Raw genomic sequence first — 13715 nt, 5'->3', positions numbered from 1 at the left:
TGTTTATTTTGTTGTTTTTTGACAATTGACAGGTTTCTGATCAGTGAAATGTGACCTGAAATATTCGAAACAGTTAACATAAATAATTTATACTAATGTTTTTCATCAAAAAGTTCTATAAATACTAAAACGTCAAAGTGTCGAACCAATCCTGATTTCCCCTGAATAAAAACAATCAACAAACAGAGCTATCAAATGTAGCTTGAAACATCAACATCAAAGATAAGCCATTCTTATGTACATGAACGAACAATCTTTACTCATTACCATGTACACAGCATCGCGCTTAGCAAAAGACATGCTAATCAGAGATAAACAGGTTCATCACCTTCCGAAATGGTTCCAGAAATGAAATGTTCCTCTCGAAAAAACCCCCCTATTACTCAGATCACTCTCGTGGTCGCGATCATGAATTCTAATGAGCCAATACAAGAAGAAGCCCGCGAACTGTTGCACAACATAAGAAATTAAACAGTTTCCTCTTTAATTGCGCCACATCAAGCAAACGTTGGCCATGGTGGCCATTTTGTTCGATGAACATGTTTCGGGGTTTTCTCCTTTTATTTTATTCTTCCTTTGTCCTTTCTTTCTTTCTTTCTTTCTTATTTTCTTCCTTTTTTCTTTTCTTTCTTTCTTCTTTTCTGCTTCATGCTTAAAGGTTTTTGTTTTTGCTTTTACTTTTTTTGCGATGATATCAGTGTCAATGCTTAAATAGTGCTAATTTATGCATTTTCGAGTGGCACATTTTAAAACAGCATTTCTTGCTAAATATTTGACCCTTCTATCGGGCGCTGCTAGAGAGTATCTCCTGTCCACACTTTCTCCTTCGCAGCCAATCAAATACAGATACCAAACCGGACCTTTTGCTGATCGAAACAAACCATTGAAACGAAAAATTGTAATTAGCGCTAAATCAAAACAGACCGCCGCTGGGGTGGTGGGTAGAGTAGTGTAGTAAAAACTCACCCCCTCTTCGTCATGTGTAGTGTCGTCTTCATTGACAGAAACGTGTTTGAATGTGCGAATGAAAAAGTTTGCCAAACCGGGGAATCCCAGTACTGCTGCGCACGGCATCGTGCAACGAACAGGAAAGGAAGAGTGCATTGCACCGTGAGAAGTACGGAAATAGAAGTGTCAATCCTAGCATGCAATGACAATACATTACACATGTAGCTTTGAGCATGTATCCTTTTCTCTCTGCCAGTCTCTCTCACTCTCTCTCTCTCTCTCTGAATGGTATTTACACAAAGTCAGTTGCGCGTCACTTGTTTAGCTGATGCGTTGTAATTGACTTTTCTCGCGTACAGGGGTGGAAGAAATGGCGATTGAATAAAACAGGTTTAAAATAACGATTCTTTCTTTGATGCTTGTAGCCTTTAAAGTCATCAGCTTCAATCGAAGAATAATAAAGATATACAATACAATACGGAACACCTGCTTTTTTGTAGATTTTCTCACCTTACAACATCACATTGAAAGTCCCTGGCGATTTAAAGCAAGTGTCCTCCCTAATTTTTGCAAACCAATTAATATACAATAAGTCACAACGATATCTAAAACACGCTAATGCGATCACATCAGTGAGATCATCTACAAACGCAATGCGCAACATCGCGTGGGAACGCTGCGTGCGGTTGAATTTCACAACAAAATCTGCCAAAAAGACATCATCTCCCAAAAAAAACGGCATCAAATCTCACTCATTACTTAACAACTGCCACCCAACTTGACCTTGTGCCATACATAACGCACTACAGACGTTCTGTGAGAACCATTCATCCCCCTCATTGTGTCGGAAGAGTCGCGGCATCTCCCGCACACGAGCGAAATTCCCACGCAAAATTAGCTCCCATTCTTTCACGATTTCCCTATTTCAAATTTCTAGAAGTTTCCAAAAACCAGCACAACACAAAACACCGAACCCGTTTGAAAGCTGAGATTAAAAAGTTTTGTGTTTTATTTTTGGCTTATTGTCTTACACCACACTCACACACGCACGCACCATCACAAGTGTCACCACCAAAGGCATAGTTTAGAAGTAGTACGGGTGTCCGAAGCCGCCACCATATCCACCGTACCGGTAGCCGTATCGGTGATAGCCACCTCCGTATCCATAGCCGGGGTAGAATCCACCATATCCGTAGCCGGGATAGCCACCGCCGTACCCGAAGCCGGGATAGCCACCGAACCCACCGCCCACCAGCCCAACGCCCACGCCAATGCCGACACCGCCGAATCCGATGTGACGCTTCGATCGTTGACCTTCCGCATCGCTGACCGGCTCCGGAACGGCGGCAGCATTCTGCTCTTCCGCCGGCACCAGCTGCACCAACTCGACCGGTTCTGCTGCCACTGCTGCCGCCGCCGCTGGCTCAGGAGCAGCTTCCTGCGATTCGGCGGGGTATGCTACGGCCAGGCTGGCAATCACGGCCAGCACGAGTAAGCTGTACAGCGTCTTCATGTTTGTCTGTCGGAAGTGCGTCGGAAGTGACTTGTTAACCTGGTGAAAAGAGATGTTTTCGGGATTAGGCACGTGAAGTAGAGACTTGCAAGTGTAGTAGGCTTTGAGTTGCTATCCAATATACTGGCAACGAACTGTTCCTATTCAAGATAAGATCTTGATCACTTAACGTGTCCGTCACGACTGTTATTTAAATCTGGCCAGGGTATGGTACCTCCAGACATTCTTGTTCTCACTTTGGCACAGCCTGACAATGCTTTTTTCAAATTGCCGTACATCTTCTAACAGCAAAAATCCCCTATTTCCCTGATGTAATGTGGCGGGAATGTTCGATTAGCACAAACACTGCAACTCCCAGCTTACTGTGTTTGCCCCCTTCACGACCGGACACGCCGGTTAGCACCTCACGTCACGAAAACGGCAAAAAAAACACACTGTCACACTGTCACACTGTCACGCTGTCACGCTATTCTAGAACCATCTATAGATGGCCTACTTTTGTAAGGGTGTCCCACGAAAGCAACAAACACACGCTCAGGGCTGTGGCTTACCTGCTTAAAGAGCAACAACGAACAAACAACCGTAGTGAAACTTTGCTTTCCGCGGTTTCGCGCGCTCGATGGTTGTGCACCGTTTGATCGTCTCCCGGTGATGATCGCGCCGTTTTTATATGTATATCGAATCCAAGCGACACCCCAGGAGCATGGACCTTTTGCGTGCCCAGCGCGTCTTGTTCGTCTTCCACGCGAAGATCTGGGGAGGGCGTAGAATGGGTGGGGGGATGGTGACTCGCCCCATTAGGCTCCGGTCTCGCCGAGCAACACGTGAACCAGCAGCAGCCGCACCAGTGGGGAGAGAACATTTATTTCCCATCATCTGCTTCCAGCGTGGAATGCGTGGTTCAGCCCCAAAAAAGAAACGAGAGATACAAAACAAAAGCATTTGTTTCTTTTTTCGAGGCCTGTTTAACACATTTTGAGAACGACGACGGCGTGTCTTTAGCAGAAGCAACCGACGCAGAGGCGTCGGCGTCGAAAAGTGCCAGTGCGGCGCAATTCTACGCGACAACAGCATCCGTGTTTTGTCGTTCGATTAGGATGGATGGATGGTGATGGATTTTAAGAGTTTATCTGTGACCAACCTTGTGGGATTTCCCTCTCTCGGGCGGGTGAGTAAGCGAACGGTTCTAAGCCGTTCATTTCCGTAAACAGTAAATACGGACGGGGTGGTAGCTTCTAGTGTTGTCGATCGGTAACCTTAGAGTAGGGCTTCAGGGGAAGAGATAACAACACACTTTGACGTCACGAAGCTGCTTTTTCCGTACAAAATGGCAGAATACATTTTAATGGAATGCGTTACATTAGAAGTGGAATGCCAAACTATGCCTAATGAACGGGACATTAATTTGATCTTCCATTGTTTGATCTTCGCTGGGTAGTGCCTGCTGTAGGAAGAGGTGAGTTCAAGATTAGATTTGAACGCAAAATTTATTCCATTTTTGTTGGAGACATTGAAAGGATGCTATGAAGCAATGTCAATTCGTATGTTGGACGATCTTCTTTCTTTCTCAACTAAATAAGATCACCCTTCTAGAACCTTTGTTTCCTTGCGATCGGTAAACATTGGAGTTCAACCACGATCGTTCACAGTACCTCAAAAAATCATCCACCATTTCCTCATACCAAACTTTCTAATTGGTATGCAAATGAAATACCCGACTGGGGACTACTTTCGAATACCAGACAGACTAAGAAATAGCTCTCATTTTGCAGATCAACAAGCAATATGCTAACGTTCATGTTTATTATCAGTCATCTCATCCATCCATCTCGAAATCGGCAGCATTCTTCTTCAAACGTACAGCCCTCGATTGTAGTATCCTCCCAGTTGGCTACCGTAGCTGGCGTATGGAGTCTGGCCCACGCCCGCATTCCATCCTCCAGTGTACGGGTAGCTGCCAACACCCTGACCACCTACCAGCCCATTATAGCCGAACTGTTGTACTCCAGCGCCAGGATATCCGGCAACTCCGGCACCCGACCCAAAGTATGCACCATTGCCTACACCAGCAGCAAGACCTCCGTAGCCACCCGCCGTGCCAAATCCAGCCACACCTGCACCACCGTATCCGTTCAGACCACCGAAGCTGTACGGATTGTACAGGCCCTGCTGACTGTACGGACTGTACAGTGGGTTATGATGTCCAGCGTACGGGTGATAGCTGTAACCTGAGCCTGCAAATGCATGGAAAAGATCGTTGAAGATCCCATCTCTATTGGAAAAATGTAATTCCTAATAGCACTACTACTACTACTAACCTAAGTAACTCAATTCCCGGGAACGACGCTCCGGAACACTTTGATCGTCACGCAGCCTAGCCTCCAGGGGTTGCAGGAATCGCGCCAGCGAAGAATCCTTAGAGTCTGCAATATCCTCGCGATCGGTTGTCGTGCCCTGGCACAAAGCTGCAGCGCCTAGCACAACAAGCAAAACACTCACCGCGGATCTCATCTTGAATGGACGGGATGTTATCTGATTTGCGTACGAAAGATGTAATGTCCACCGTAACACCAGAAGCGTCCCTTAAATAGGAGGTTTTTGGGCAGTTGTGGCTAGATCGGTCGGCCAGGTCTGGTGACAGTATGCACTCCGGAACCTTAAACAATGCAACACTTTGTTCCTTGTCCATTACATCATCCGCAAGGGTCGTAAAAAGGTACGCAAGCTTTAGAAGGTCCAACTTTTCCTTTCAAGGCTGGACATTGTTCTGGCCGTTGTTGTTTTTGGCGCGTTCATGGCTCATAAATGGCTGAAACAATGCAATGGTTTTAGGCGTTTTATGTACCAAAAACCCCGGGCGACTGGGGTTGGGCCAGATTTCGGCAAAGTATCAAACACCACTTATACGCCGACACTTTACAAAGCCTAGTCATGCATTAGGGCATTCGCTTGTAGTTGGGGGGGGGGGGGGGGGGGAGAGAGAGAGAGGAATAGCTAGAAATAGACCACGGCGAGCGCAATAACCTCGCAGTGCCGCGTGTGTGGTTAGGGTTTGTTAAACCGCTAACCGGTTTCTTATCCGATCCGTTGTCCCTTTTGCCACGATCGAGTCTCCCCCTCTCGGTACAGGGTGTAGTTCATAACATTGACATTGGATTGAACCACCTCCGTGGAGGAAGAGGGATGCTAAATGAACCTAGTCATCGGGAGACAGTGTGACTCATCCGTTTGGATGGACATTCTAAATTAGCAAGTTTATCGCCCAGCAGCAGCAGTGGAATATCATCATGATGCAGCAAATTCAAACCAAACGCTTTATTTAGCGTATTACAGAATCCGATTCCGAATCAGAACGGAATTTAGCCGAAACAAACACAACAAACACGAAAGCGACAATAACAAAAGCAGCGCAAACACGAGTTTCATAGTTCGGGGCAGTGTGTTTGGCAGTCCCGACCGAAGCACGATGATCGTTTGTCGAACAAACAGGAAATCAACACAAACACACAAATAATTAGGAAAAAAGAGATCAAAACAAAGCCAAAAGTAATGCGAAACTTTAGTTCGCTCCATAAAAATACCTTCATGTATGTGTGCTTAATTAGTGGAGAGTTGTGGTGTGCAAAGAAGCCACGTAAACCATTAGCATGGAGCACATCACCATCGTCGTCCAACAATTAATTGCGAGATTAACAATGTTGGGCTGGATGGGTTGGCCGGTTCTGTTTGCATAAAACCGAAACTAATGCGATACAATCTTTACTTACACACGTCAGCTGCTACATAGAAGGATATGAGACTTTTCTGTGGAATTCAAGGGACGGCGCGGCACAACGATGTGGACCGTTTTAATTTACAATTGTTTAAATGTATTTGTTATGGGTTGTGGAAGATACGGGAACGTGCCTTCTTCCTTGGAGTGTTATTTTTGTTCCTCTTTTTTATAGGAATTTGTTTTAGTATGATTATCCGATAATTGTTTTTTTTTTTCGTTTATCCAGCCAAATTGGTTGTTACATTAAGAGGGAAGAGGCGGAACGTGATAATCAAAATCAGTTTACAAAAGTTCTTCTTTTGCTTTTGAACAATATACTATCTTCATGACGTTTGGTCTGATTAATAAAAATTGTTTTAAAAAGTATGTAAAAGAAGAATAAAATACATTAGATTGTTGGCGTGCTTTCGGAAGCTTCCTCGCCTATCAAATACTTGACTGACTGTATAGTTGTACTGTATGGTAAAGAAAAATGGGGCAAAATGAGCACCTTTCATAAAAAATTGACAAAAATATGGCCATTCTCTACAATTTGTTTGTGCAAATTTGTGTCAATCAATGCTTCTTCTTAAAATGTTAAAACCAAAATATACAAATGTTGCAAAACTGGTGCAAAATGGGCAGAAATGCTTGAAGCAAATTGGGCTATATTAACTCTTTTTATTTAAAGTTTAAGTTTATTAGCTACATGCTTATTTATCCCTGCATTGGAAAACAAGCATCAAGTGAATGGTAGGAAAGGAATTTTATTTTATAGCTTTATAATCATATTCAAGCTTACAGTGGAGCGCCGTTTATCCGGGCTCATCGAGACTCGACCTCGCCCGGATACACGAATAAAACGGATAATGAGGCAAAGTATATATTTTATCACAAATTTCAGAAATTTTTTATAAAGTTTATAATATGTTTTGGTAAAACCTAGCCAATTTTTATTAACTTCATGTTTTTCCAATCAGAATATTTGAAACAGGGCCATGAATTATATCGTTTTTTTAATGAAAAAGTGCTCCGATAACCGTTTTTTTTACAATTATCCTCCTCAAAACGCAACATCACCTTTGCATTGAACTGCCATTTCTCAACGGTACGGATAAACGGACAGCCGGATGGAAGGTATCCGGATAAACGGCGCTCCACTGTATTTTATTTCGATTCGGTTCGAGTCAAGAGAACTTTAACTTCAACTGCAAAGTGAACTTTTCATACAAATTGACTCACAAAATGCATAAATAACATTGTAAAAAAAACTATTTCGACATTCAAAAAATAAGTTTAAATTCGATAAGGATTACAAAAAGATTCATAACGTTTGGTAGAACTGACGTATAAGGATGGACTGGAAAATGTTCAACAGGAATACAACCAACAGCTCGTGGAAGAGGTCTGCCTTCAAAATTGGCCTTACGACAAGGCCGGGCCAAATACAAGATTGAATGGGAAATCCAAGCTAACAGCTATCATAGCTGAATCTAGGGCCCAGTAAATGTCATCATTTCCGATCTCTGACGTATCATATTAAATGAATATTCGTCACTAACGCACAGGAGATCAAAAGCAGAGGTTAAAAGTTTACTTCATCGAAAGAAACACGAATGAGTGTTACGAACATATAATTGTACTCAAAATAACAAACAATTATCAATTAAATAAGAAATAAGGAATAAGTTGAGAAACTTTCTATTAATTCCATCCTCCAAACATACCAAATATGAAGAAAACTATTTAAATAGTCAAGGGCGTTTCAATTTGAATCAACTTTACGAAAGACACAAATTTTAAAAGATTACTTAACAAATCTCCAAATAAGCTCAGTAACTTATCGGAACATTAAAAAATAAGCAATAAAAATGCAAAATAGTCCCGCTAAATAAGAGACGAAATTTGAGGGAGGTTTTTCGAACTTAAATATATAAGTAATCTTACTTTGTAAGAAATCTACACTATGGACTATGATTTTCATGTTGTCATTTTGATTATGTTTATGCTGATGTTTATGCTACCAACAAAAAAACGAAAATCTTTCAAATATTAACAATTGCACCAAAAAGCCACAAGCCATGATTTATTTACCACAATAGGAATTCACCACGCTTATTAAACAAACACTCCCACAAATTCCCACTGGTCTCCCCCAAAATGCACGACACAATCAACCCTCAGCCTGCACTCCGAAAGGGCGGAAAAGCATCACCCGCTGCTGGTCACTCATTCTCAACCGAAAAGCCCGGAACGTGAGCGATCGTTACGATCGTAGCAGTCACACTTGCAAAACTTCCCCGACCGGCTCACGTACCGGCAGTTGTCTCGGTTTCGGCCCCAGCGGCCACCACTCCGATCGCTGCTCCGTTCGTCGCTCGAGCTCGAGCTGTGGCTGCCGGAGTGATCGTCCCGTCCAAAGACACGCCCCAGGACCTCCCGCACATGATCGGACGTGGTGTGCTTGGCGACGGCAACCTTCGCCCCAGTTTGCTTGCCAACATTACCACCCACTTCTATTGCGGATGAAATGTGTACAACGGCGGTAAACAATAGAAGCACACCGATCAGTGTCCAACGTCGTGATGGACCCGAAACTAAACGGAGAACGGCGGGACGTTCCATTGGTTTGTGCAACGGCAAAAGCTCCAAATTTAACTAATCGAATGGACGGAGCGGTCCGTGTTTTATGGTGCTTAGTACTGTTTGATTTGCGTGAATCCCCATTTTAATTGTTCGCTATTAGGCTAAGAGCGTAATGCATGAAGATCGGACAGATAGGTGATCATTACTGTTCACTATTGGTGTGTAAGGCTACAATAACCTTGGCAGAATTGTACAGCATCAATATTAGGCCATGAAACTACTGACCAATTATTCTAAAAAATGATTGACGAGTGTGTGTGTATATATAGAAGCAAACCGCAACTATCAGTGTCGTTCATGCAAAAATGATCGTTTTGATTATCTATTGACCGTTTTAAAATTGCGCGAGGGAACTGAGTTTTCTGATATACCGTCGCCGTCGGATTTTAAGCATTTTTATCTTCAAATACACCACCAGCTTCGTGTATGCATGTTTCAATCCATGTTTATGCTGAACTTACCATACGCAAGCTTTAATTATTTTCATCAAAATCTAAATCAAGATCCCATGCTTAACGATCTCCACCATCTACTCATCTCATTGGGAAATAGAACTATGTTTAACTGCTTCAACTTCCGCCACAATTCTCAACGATTACATCCCAGCTGAAGATCACCAATGCAAGGTTCATGGACATCGCGGCCCAGTTCAAGGGCACAGCAGCTTAGCCATGATCAAGGTGTCAACGCCTTCAGCAACGGTGAGTCAGACACATAGTATGGGTGGGGTAATGTGACAAAGTGAGCAATCGGCTCGAATGAATCTCATGATCTTAAATGATTCAATCTGTTTCTCCAGGACCAGAAATAGAGACAAGCATAAATGCTATCATATTACATCAAAAGATCAGCAGTCAGTGAGAAGATTGTACTGCAGATTCTTCGTTGGGGGATGATGTAAATCTAATAAATACATGTGATCGAATAACAATTTATCTAATTATGTTGTTGATGCCAACAGAATTGTAACATGCTTTGAAGCACGCATTGAACCGGAGGTTTCCGGTGTTGGCCAAGTTCTAGTTCAACTAATTAGTACCTTACTAATTTGCTCGATCATTAACCAACCAAGGAAGATGATGATGACCAAGGCTTTAATTGTTTTTCTTTGTGTATCTGTTATTATAGAAACCTATGCAATCTTTATATTTTTGATTGAAATTGGAGACATTGCCACATAGGACAATGCCATCGTAGCGTGTATAAAACCTGAAATTACATAAACATGTTGAAGCACTGAGACATGACACCTACTTGACTGACCGCTTCAGGAATTGACGATAGATCCGTCTATACATTGCGGTTTTCCCAATTTATTTATAGATTTGATAGCATAACTTCAAATTTGATACAGTGCCTTGCGGCCTAGTTCTTATCTATCAGGGCAAAAAGAGCCAAATAGTTCAGCAGGAGCTCGTAGTGAAGCGCAATCACCTTCCTGATGCATTATATTTGCCGTGTTTGTCCATTCTGATAGTTGGAATCCAATATCCACTATAACCACTATTTGAGATCGGGAAGCTCATGACCGATCAATAACAAACCTTGTTGAATGTGTTAAAATCAACTATGTATGATCATTAGAATATCCCAGAAAACGCGGGATTGATGGTTCTGCTGAATAAACCTATCATTTGATTTCGTATACTGAACGTATTCCGCAACTGCTGTTGTGAGTTCTAAAGCTTTTGTTTCTCTGTTTATTCATTTTCGATTTTTTGTTTAGTTTATATTAAGAGGTGCTTTGGATATATCCTGGTCAGCGGCTATGATATCGGATTTGACAAAATAATTTAGAGCTCAAACCCTTTAAATCTTTGCAATCAAGCATTCAAATAATATGTATGCTTACAAATAAGAAATCGATATGAAGCGATAACATGGAATGATAATATGATTGTAAGTTCTTATCGTTAATCTAACACCCAGTTCTCGAATGGTAAGACATAGTTATGGCGCTGACAGTTACATAATAGTAATCGGCGTTCGCTGTTCTGGCGGGTTTGGACTAGAGGTGGGATTTAAGCACCATTCAAAAAGGTTTATACTTATAATTTTAAGTCAGTATCATATTAAATAAATTATCACTATTTAGTGGCTAAACCCCCCCCCCCCCCCACCACACAAAATTACATCAAAATTAGCGCTTGATTCAGCTTACGCGGTTACTTCTCGATCGGTAATAGCGTATCTCGAGAAAATCCTGTCCTTAGGAGAGTAGCCAAGCATTCTATTTAGAAATCGTACAAAAATGAACGATAAATTTGGATTTTTCATTGAAACTCACAAAATACACTTTACATTAAATAAAGTTTGTTAAACAATTGTGTCTACAGTTCAAGGATTGAAGGAGAGAATGATTCTATTCGCTTTCACGCTAGCTCACAATTAACCATCGAGACAGTAATTCACCGATTTATATATCGATTAGTCCTCTCTGATCTACCTCTGAGTATTTCTAAGGTTAACGCTCCCTTACTTGTACTGTAAGCGTAACGAATTACTCATCCAAAAGTAACTAGTTTCTTTTCGGTACATTTTGTTGGAGATATTCCCACGTCTAATTTGCGTCATATGTAGTTGAAAGTCGAATTTGTCGATTTGAACAGCTATGGATTGAATCAATCTATGGATTAGATACATAGCATATAATGTTTGAACAAAAATAGCACGTAGATAACATTGTTTAATTAATGAATTAAAAAGATAACAAAGTACTGCGACATTTTTAAAAATCCCTTGTGAAATCACTCAAGCACACGCCCAATCTGAGAATGCGTGAATTTGCGTTATTTGTTTGTGTGTTTACACGGCCGCACAAGCGGGGAGTGAATGAGCGGGAACGAAGGTTCTACCAACGTGTTATGAATCATTGGCAAGAATTGCATTTTAACACGTTCTATCTTAATCGCACAGCAGAAGCAGTCACCCTCGGAATGTCGTGCCCGTACGATGGTTTGGATTAATTCGCACTAATATACCTCAAAACCTGCACTCCACCAACAAGATGGTACAACAATTGTGCAAAACAGTTTTAATATTAGTGAATCTCAGCGTTGCGCTCAGCATTGGTAAGTCATTGTTAGTCATAAGTTTTAAGACGTTATATTATATTTTACAATTTTATACTCTATTTCCCCAAGCAAAAGCATCCCTCATTCACATCAGTGGTCCAAGAATAGCGGTCCAGTACAGCAAGATACAGCTGCGCTGTATGGCTTCCACCGGGCAGAAGCATTTTCTTTGGTACTTTTCATCCAACGGATCTGGAGCAGCACAATATCCAAAGGAGGTAACAAAAATTCGCTCCGCTTAATTGCTCCCTCTATCTTAAACTATTTCACTTTCCAATTCCAAGCCACTCAGTTCACATCCTTTCAGCGCGATCCGATTCGACACGCACGGAGCAATGCTAACGATACGAGCGGTGGATAGGACACACGTCGGTAGCTATCGTTGCTGTGCCACTGACACACTTTGCGCTACCATGAGCCTGTTCGTGGTGTCCGCCACGGACGATCCTTCGGAGCTGCGACCGACCGACAGCTTGGGTGGTGGTGTTGCTGTGCTGGACGTCCAAAGCGATGGAACGTTCGAGCTGGCCATCTTTCACGCACCGCTGCTCGAGGGAGAAATTAGCCTCGAACGGGAGGCGGGCGCCGTACGGTTCTGTGATCACTTTCGCCACCGTGCGGAAGAATGTAACGAGCAGCGCACGAACGGTGTCGTGGCGTACAGTGTGCGCAATGCAACGATGGAGGCGAGTGCACAGTTTCAGGTTAAGATAACGAACAACAAGCGGCTGGAAGTGATGCATCTGCACATTTTAATAAGTGGTAAAAAGGAAGGTCTTAAATGTGATCGTTTCATCGCTTCATACTATTCGTTTTGTAGGTAAACCTATCGTACGGATGGACACTTACTGTGTGTTAAGAAATTTAAGTCACATCAACTTAAGCTGTCAAGGATATGCTTATCCGACGCCGAACGTTACCTTCACTTACACACCATGTCTGCCGACGGCAATGGACCGCTTAAGCGACATTCAAAGGGATGCCTGCGAGAAAAGCATAACCGTACCGCAACACCTAGAACGCGTAAGTGGTCTGAATTAAACGGATATTTGAATTCTAAAAATACTCTTTAATGTTTGCCTCGCTCATCAGCTCTCACCCTTCAACCACACCACCATCTTTGAGGTGATCATCCCTTCCTGGCCGGTACTAAAGCCCGGCATCGTGTCCTGCCGGGCATCGAACGGTGAAGGATCTTCCTCGATCGAAACGTTACTGTTTGTGCGCAATTTCCACGAGCCAATGCAGTTCCGTATCGAATCGCCCACCGATGTGGTGCTGTACGATGACACCGTGAACATAACGTGCCAGGCGGACGTTTACAACTTCACCAACCAGCTCACTATCCATCACGGTGGAAGTAGCTTTCATCTCGCCGGGGAACAGCTCGGCTACGCGTGGACGATAACGTACCTGGCGCACATCACAAACGACTCACAGAACGAGGTAGTTTGTGAAGGTCACCACAAGAATGGGACACGGGTCCGCAGCACGCTCAATCTATCGATCCAGTATCCCTCGAAACCGCACGTTGTGAGTGTGAATGATTCGGTGAACGTAACGATCGCGGACGGCGATGCGGTACGGCTCGAGTGTGACATCGACGGTACGCCTTCGCCCGACATTGTGTGGTTTAAGAACGATGCGCACCTGCGGCATGCGCAGGGACATTTCGTGCGCGTGGCGCTCGATGAGGACGAAACTCGAGCCACTTACCGATGTGTCGGTAGAAGCCGTTTGGGTAGGGCCACCAAAACGTGGTACATTGTGGTTGAAGGTG

General features: G+C 43.1%; 3 protein-coding genes across 3 annotated transcripts in view; 1 reads left to right on the top strand and 2 right to left on the bottom strand.

Moving 5' to 3' along the window:
• The window catches only part of LOC120959389 (uncharacterized), a 29697-nt gene that overhangs the window by 14222 nt on the left and 1760 nt on the right, over window positions 1–13715 (top strand). Inside the window, exons 2-6 of the mRNA XM_040382698.2 lie at window positions 11778–11932; window positions 12005–12153; window positions 12220–12697; window positions 12756–12958; window positions 13028–13712. Of these exons, the coding sequence (XP_040238632.2) occupies window positions 11869–11932; window positions 12005–12153; window positions 12220–12697; window positions 12756–12958; window positions 13028–13712 (1579 nt within the window). The 5' untranslated portion in view covers window positions 11778–11868. The remainder of the gene's footprint in view (window positions 1–11777; window positions 11933–12004; window positions 12154–12219; window positions 12698–12755; window positions 12959–13027; window positions 13713–13715) is intronic.
• On the bottom strand, window positions 1935–3143 carry LOC120959023 (uncharacterized). Its single transcript, XM_040382145.2, has 2 exons — window positions 3013–3143; window positions 1935–2500 (listed from the first exon to the last, which is right to left on the bottom strand). Exon 2 carries the CDS (start codon window positions 2459–2461, stop codon window positions 2033–2035), a length of 429 nt encoding a protein of 142 aa, XP_040238079.2. The 5' UTR covers window positions 2462–2500; window positions 3013–3143; the 3' UTR covers window positions 1935–2032.
• LOC120956937 (uncharacterized) lies at window positions 4235–5191 on the bottom strand. Its single transcript, XM_040378770.2, has 2 exons — window positions 4780–5191; window positions 4235–4695 (listed from the first exon to the last, which is right to left on the bottom strand). The coding sequence occupies exons 1-2, from the start codon at window positions 4970–4972 to the stop codon at window positions 4313–4315; spliced, it is 576 nt and encodes a 191-aa protein (XP_040234704.2). The 5' UTR covers window positions 4973–5191; the 3' UTR covers window positions 4235–4312.

The sequence above is a fragment of the Anopheles coluzzii genome, chromosome 3, assembly GCF_943734685.1.
Source record: "Anopheles coluzzii chromosome 3, AcolN3, whole genome shotgun sequence".
Classification (NCBI taxonomy): domain Eukaryota; kingdom Metazoa; phylum Arthropoda; class Insecta; order Diptera; family Culicidae; genus Anopheles; species Anopheles coluzzii.
This window is presented reverse-complemented; position numbering and strand designations above follow the sequence as displayed.

Coding starts and splice junctions, on each gene's coding strand:
- LOC120959023 (XM_040382145.2), bottom strand. CDS start 2,461: ATGAAGACGCTGTACAGCTTACTCGTGCTGGCCGTGATTGCCAGCCTG.
- LOC120956937 (XM_040378770.2), bottom strand. CDS start 4,972: ATGAGATCCGCGGTGAGTGTTTTGCTTGTTGTGCTAGGCGCTGCAGCT. Junction 4,696..4,779: donor CCGGGAATTGAGTTACTTAG/GTTAGTAGTAGT, acceptor ATGCATTTGCAG/GCTCAGGTTACAGCTATCAC.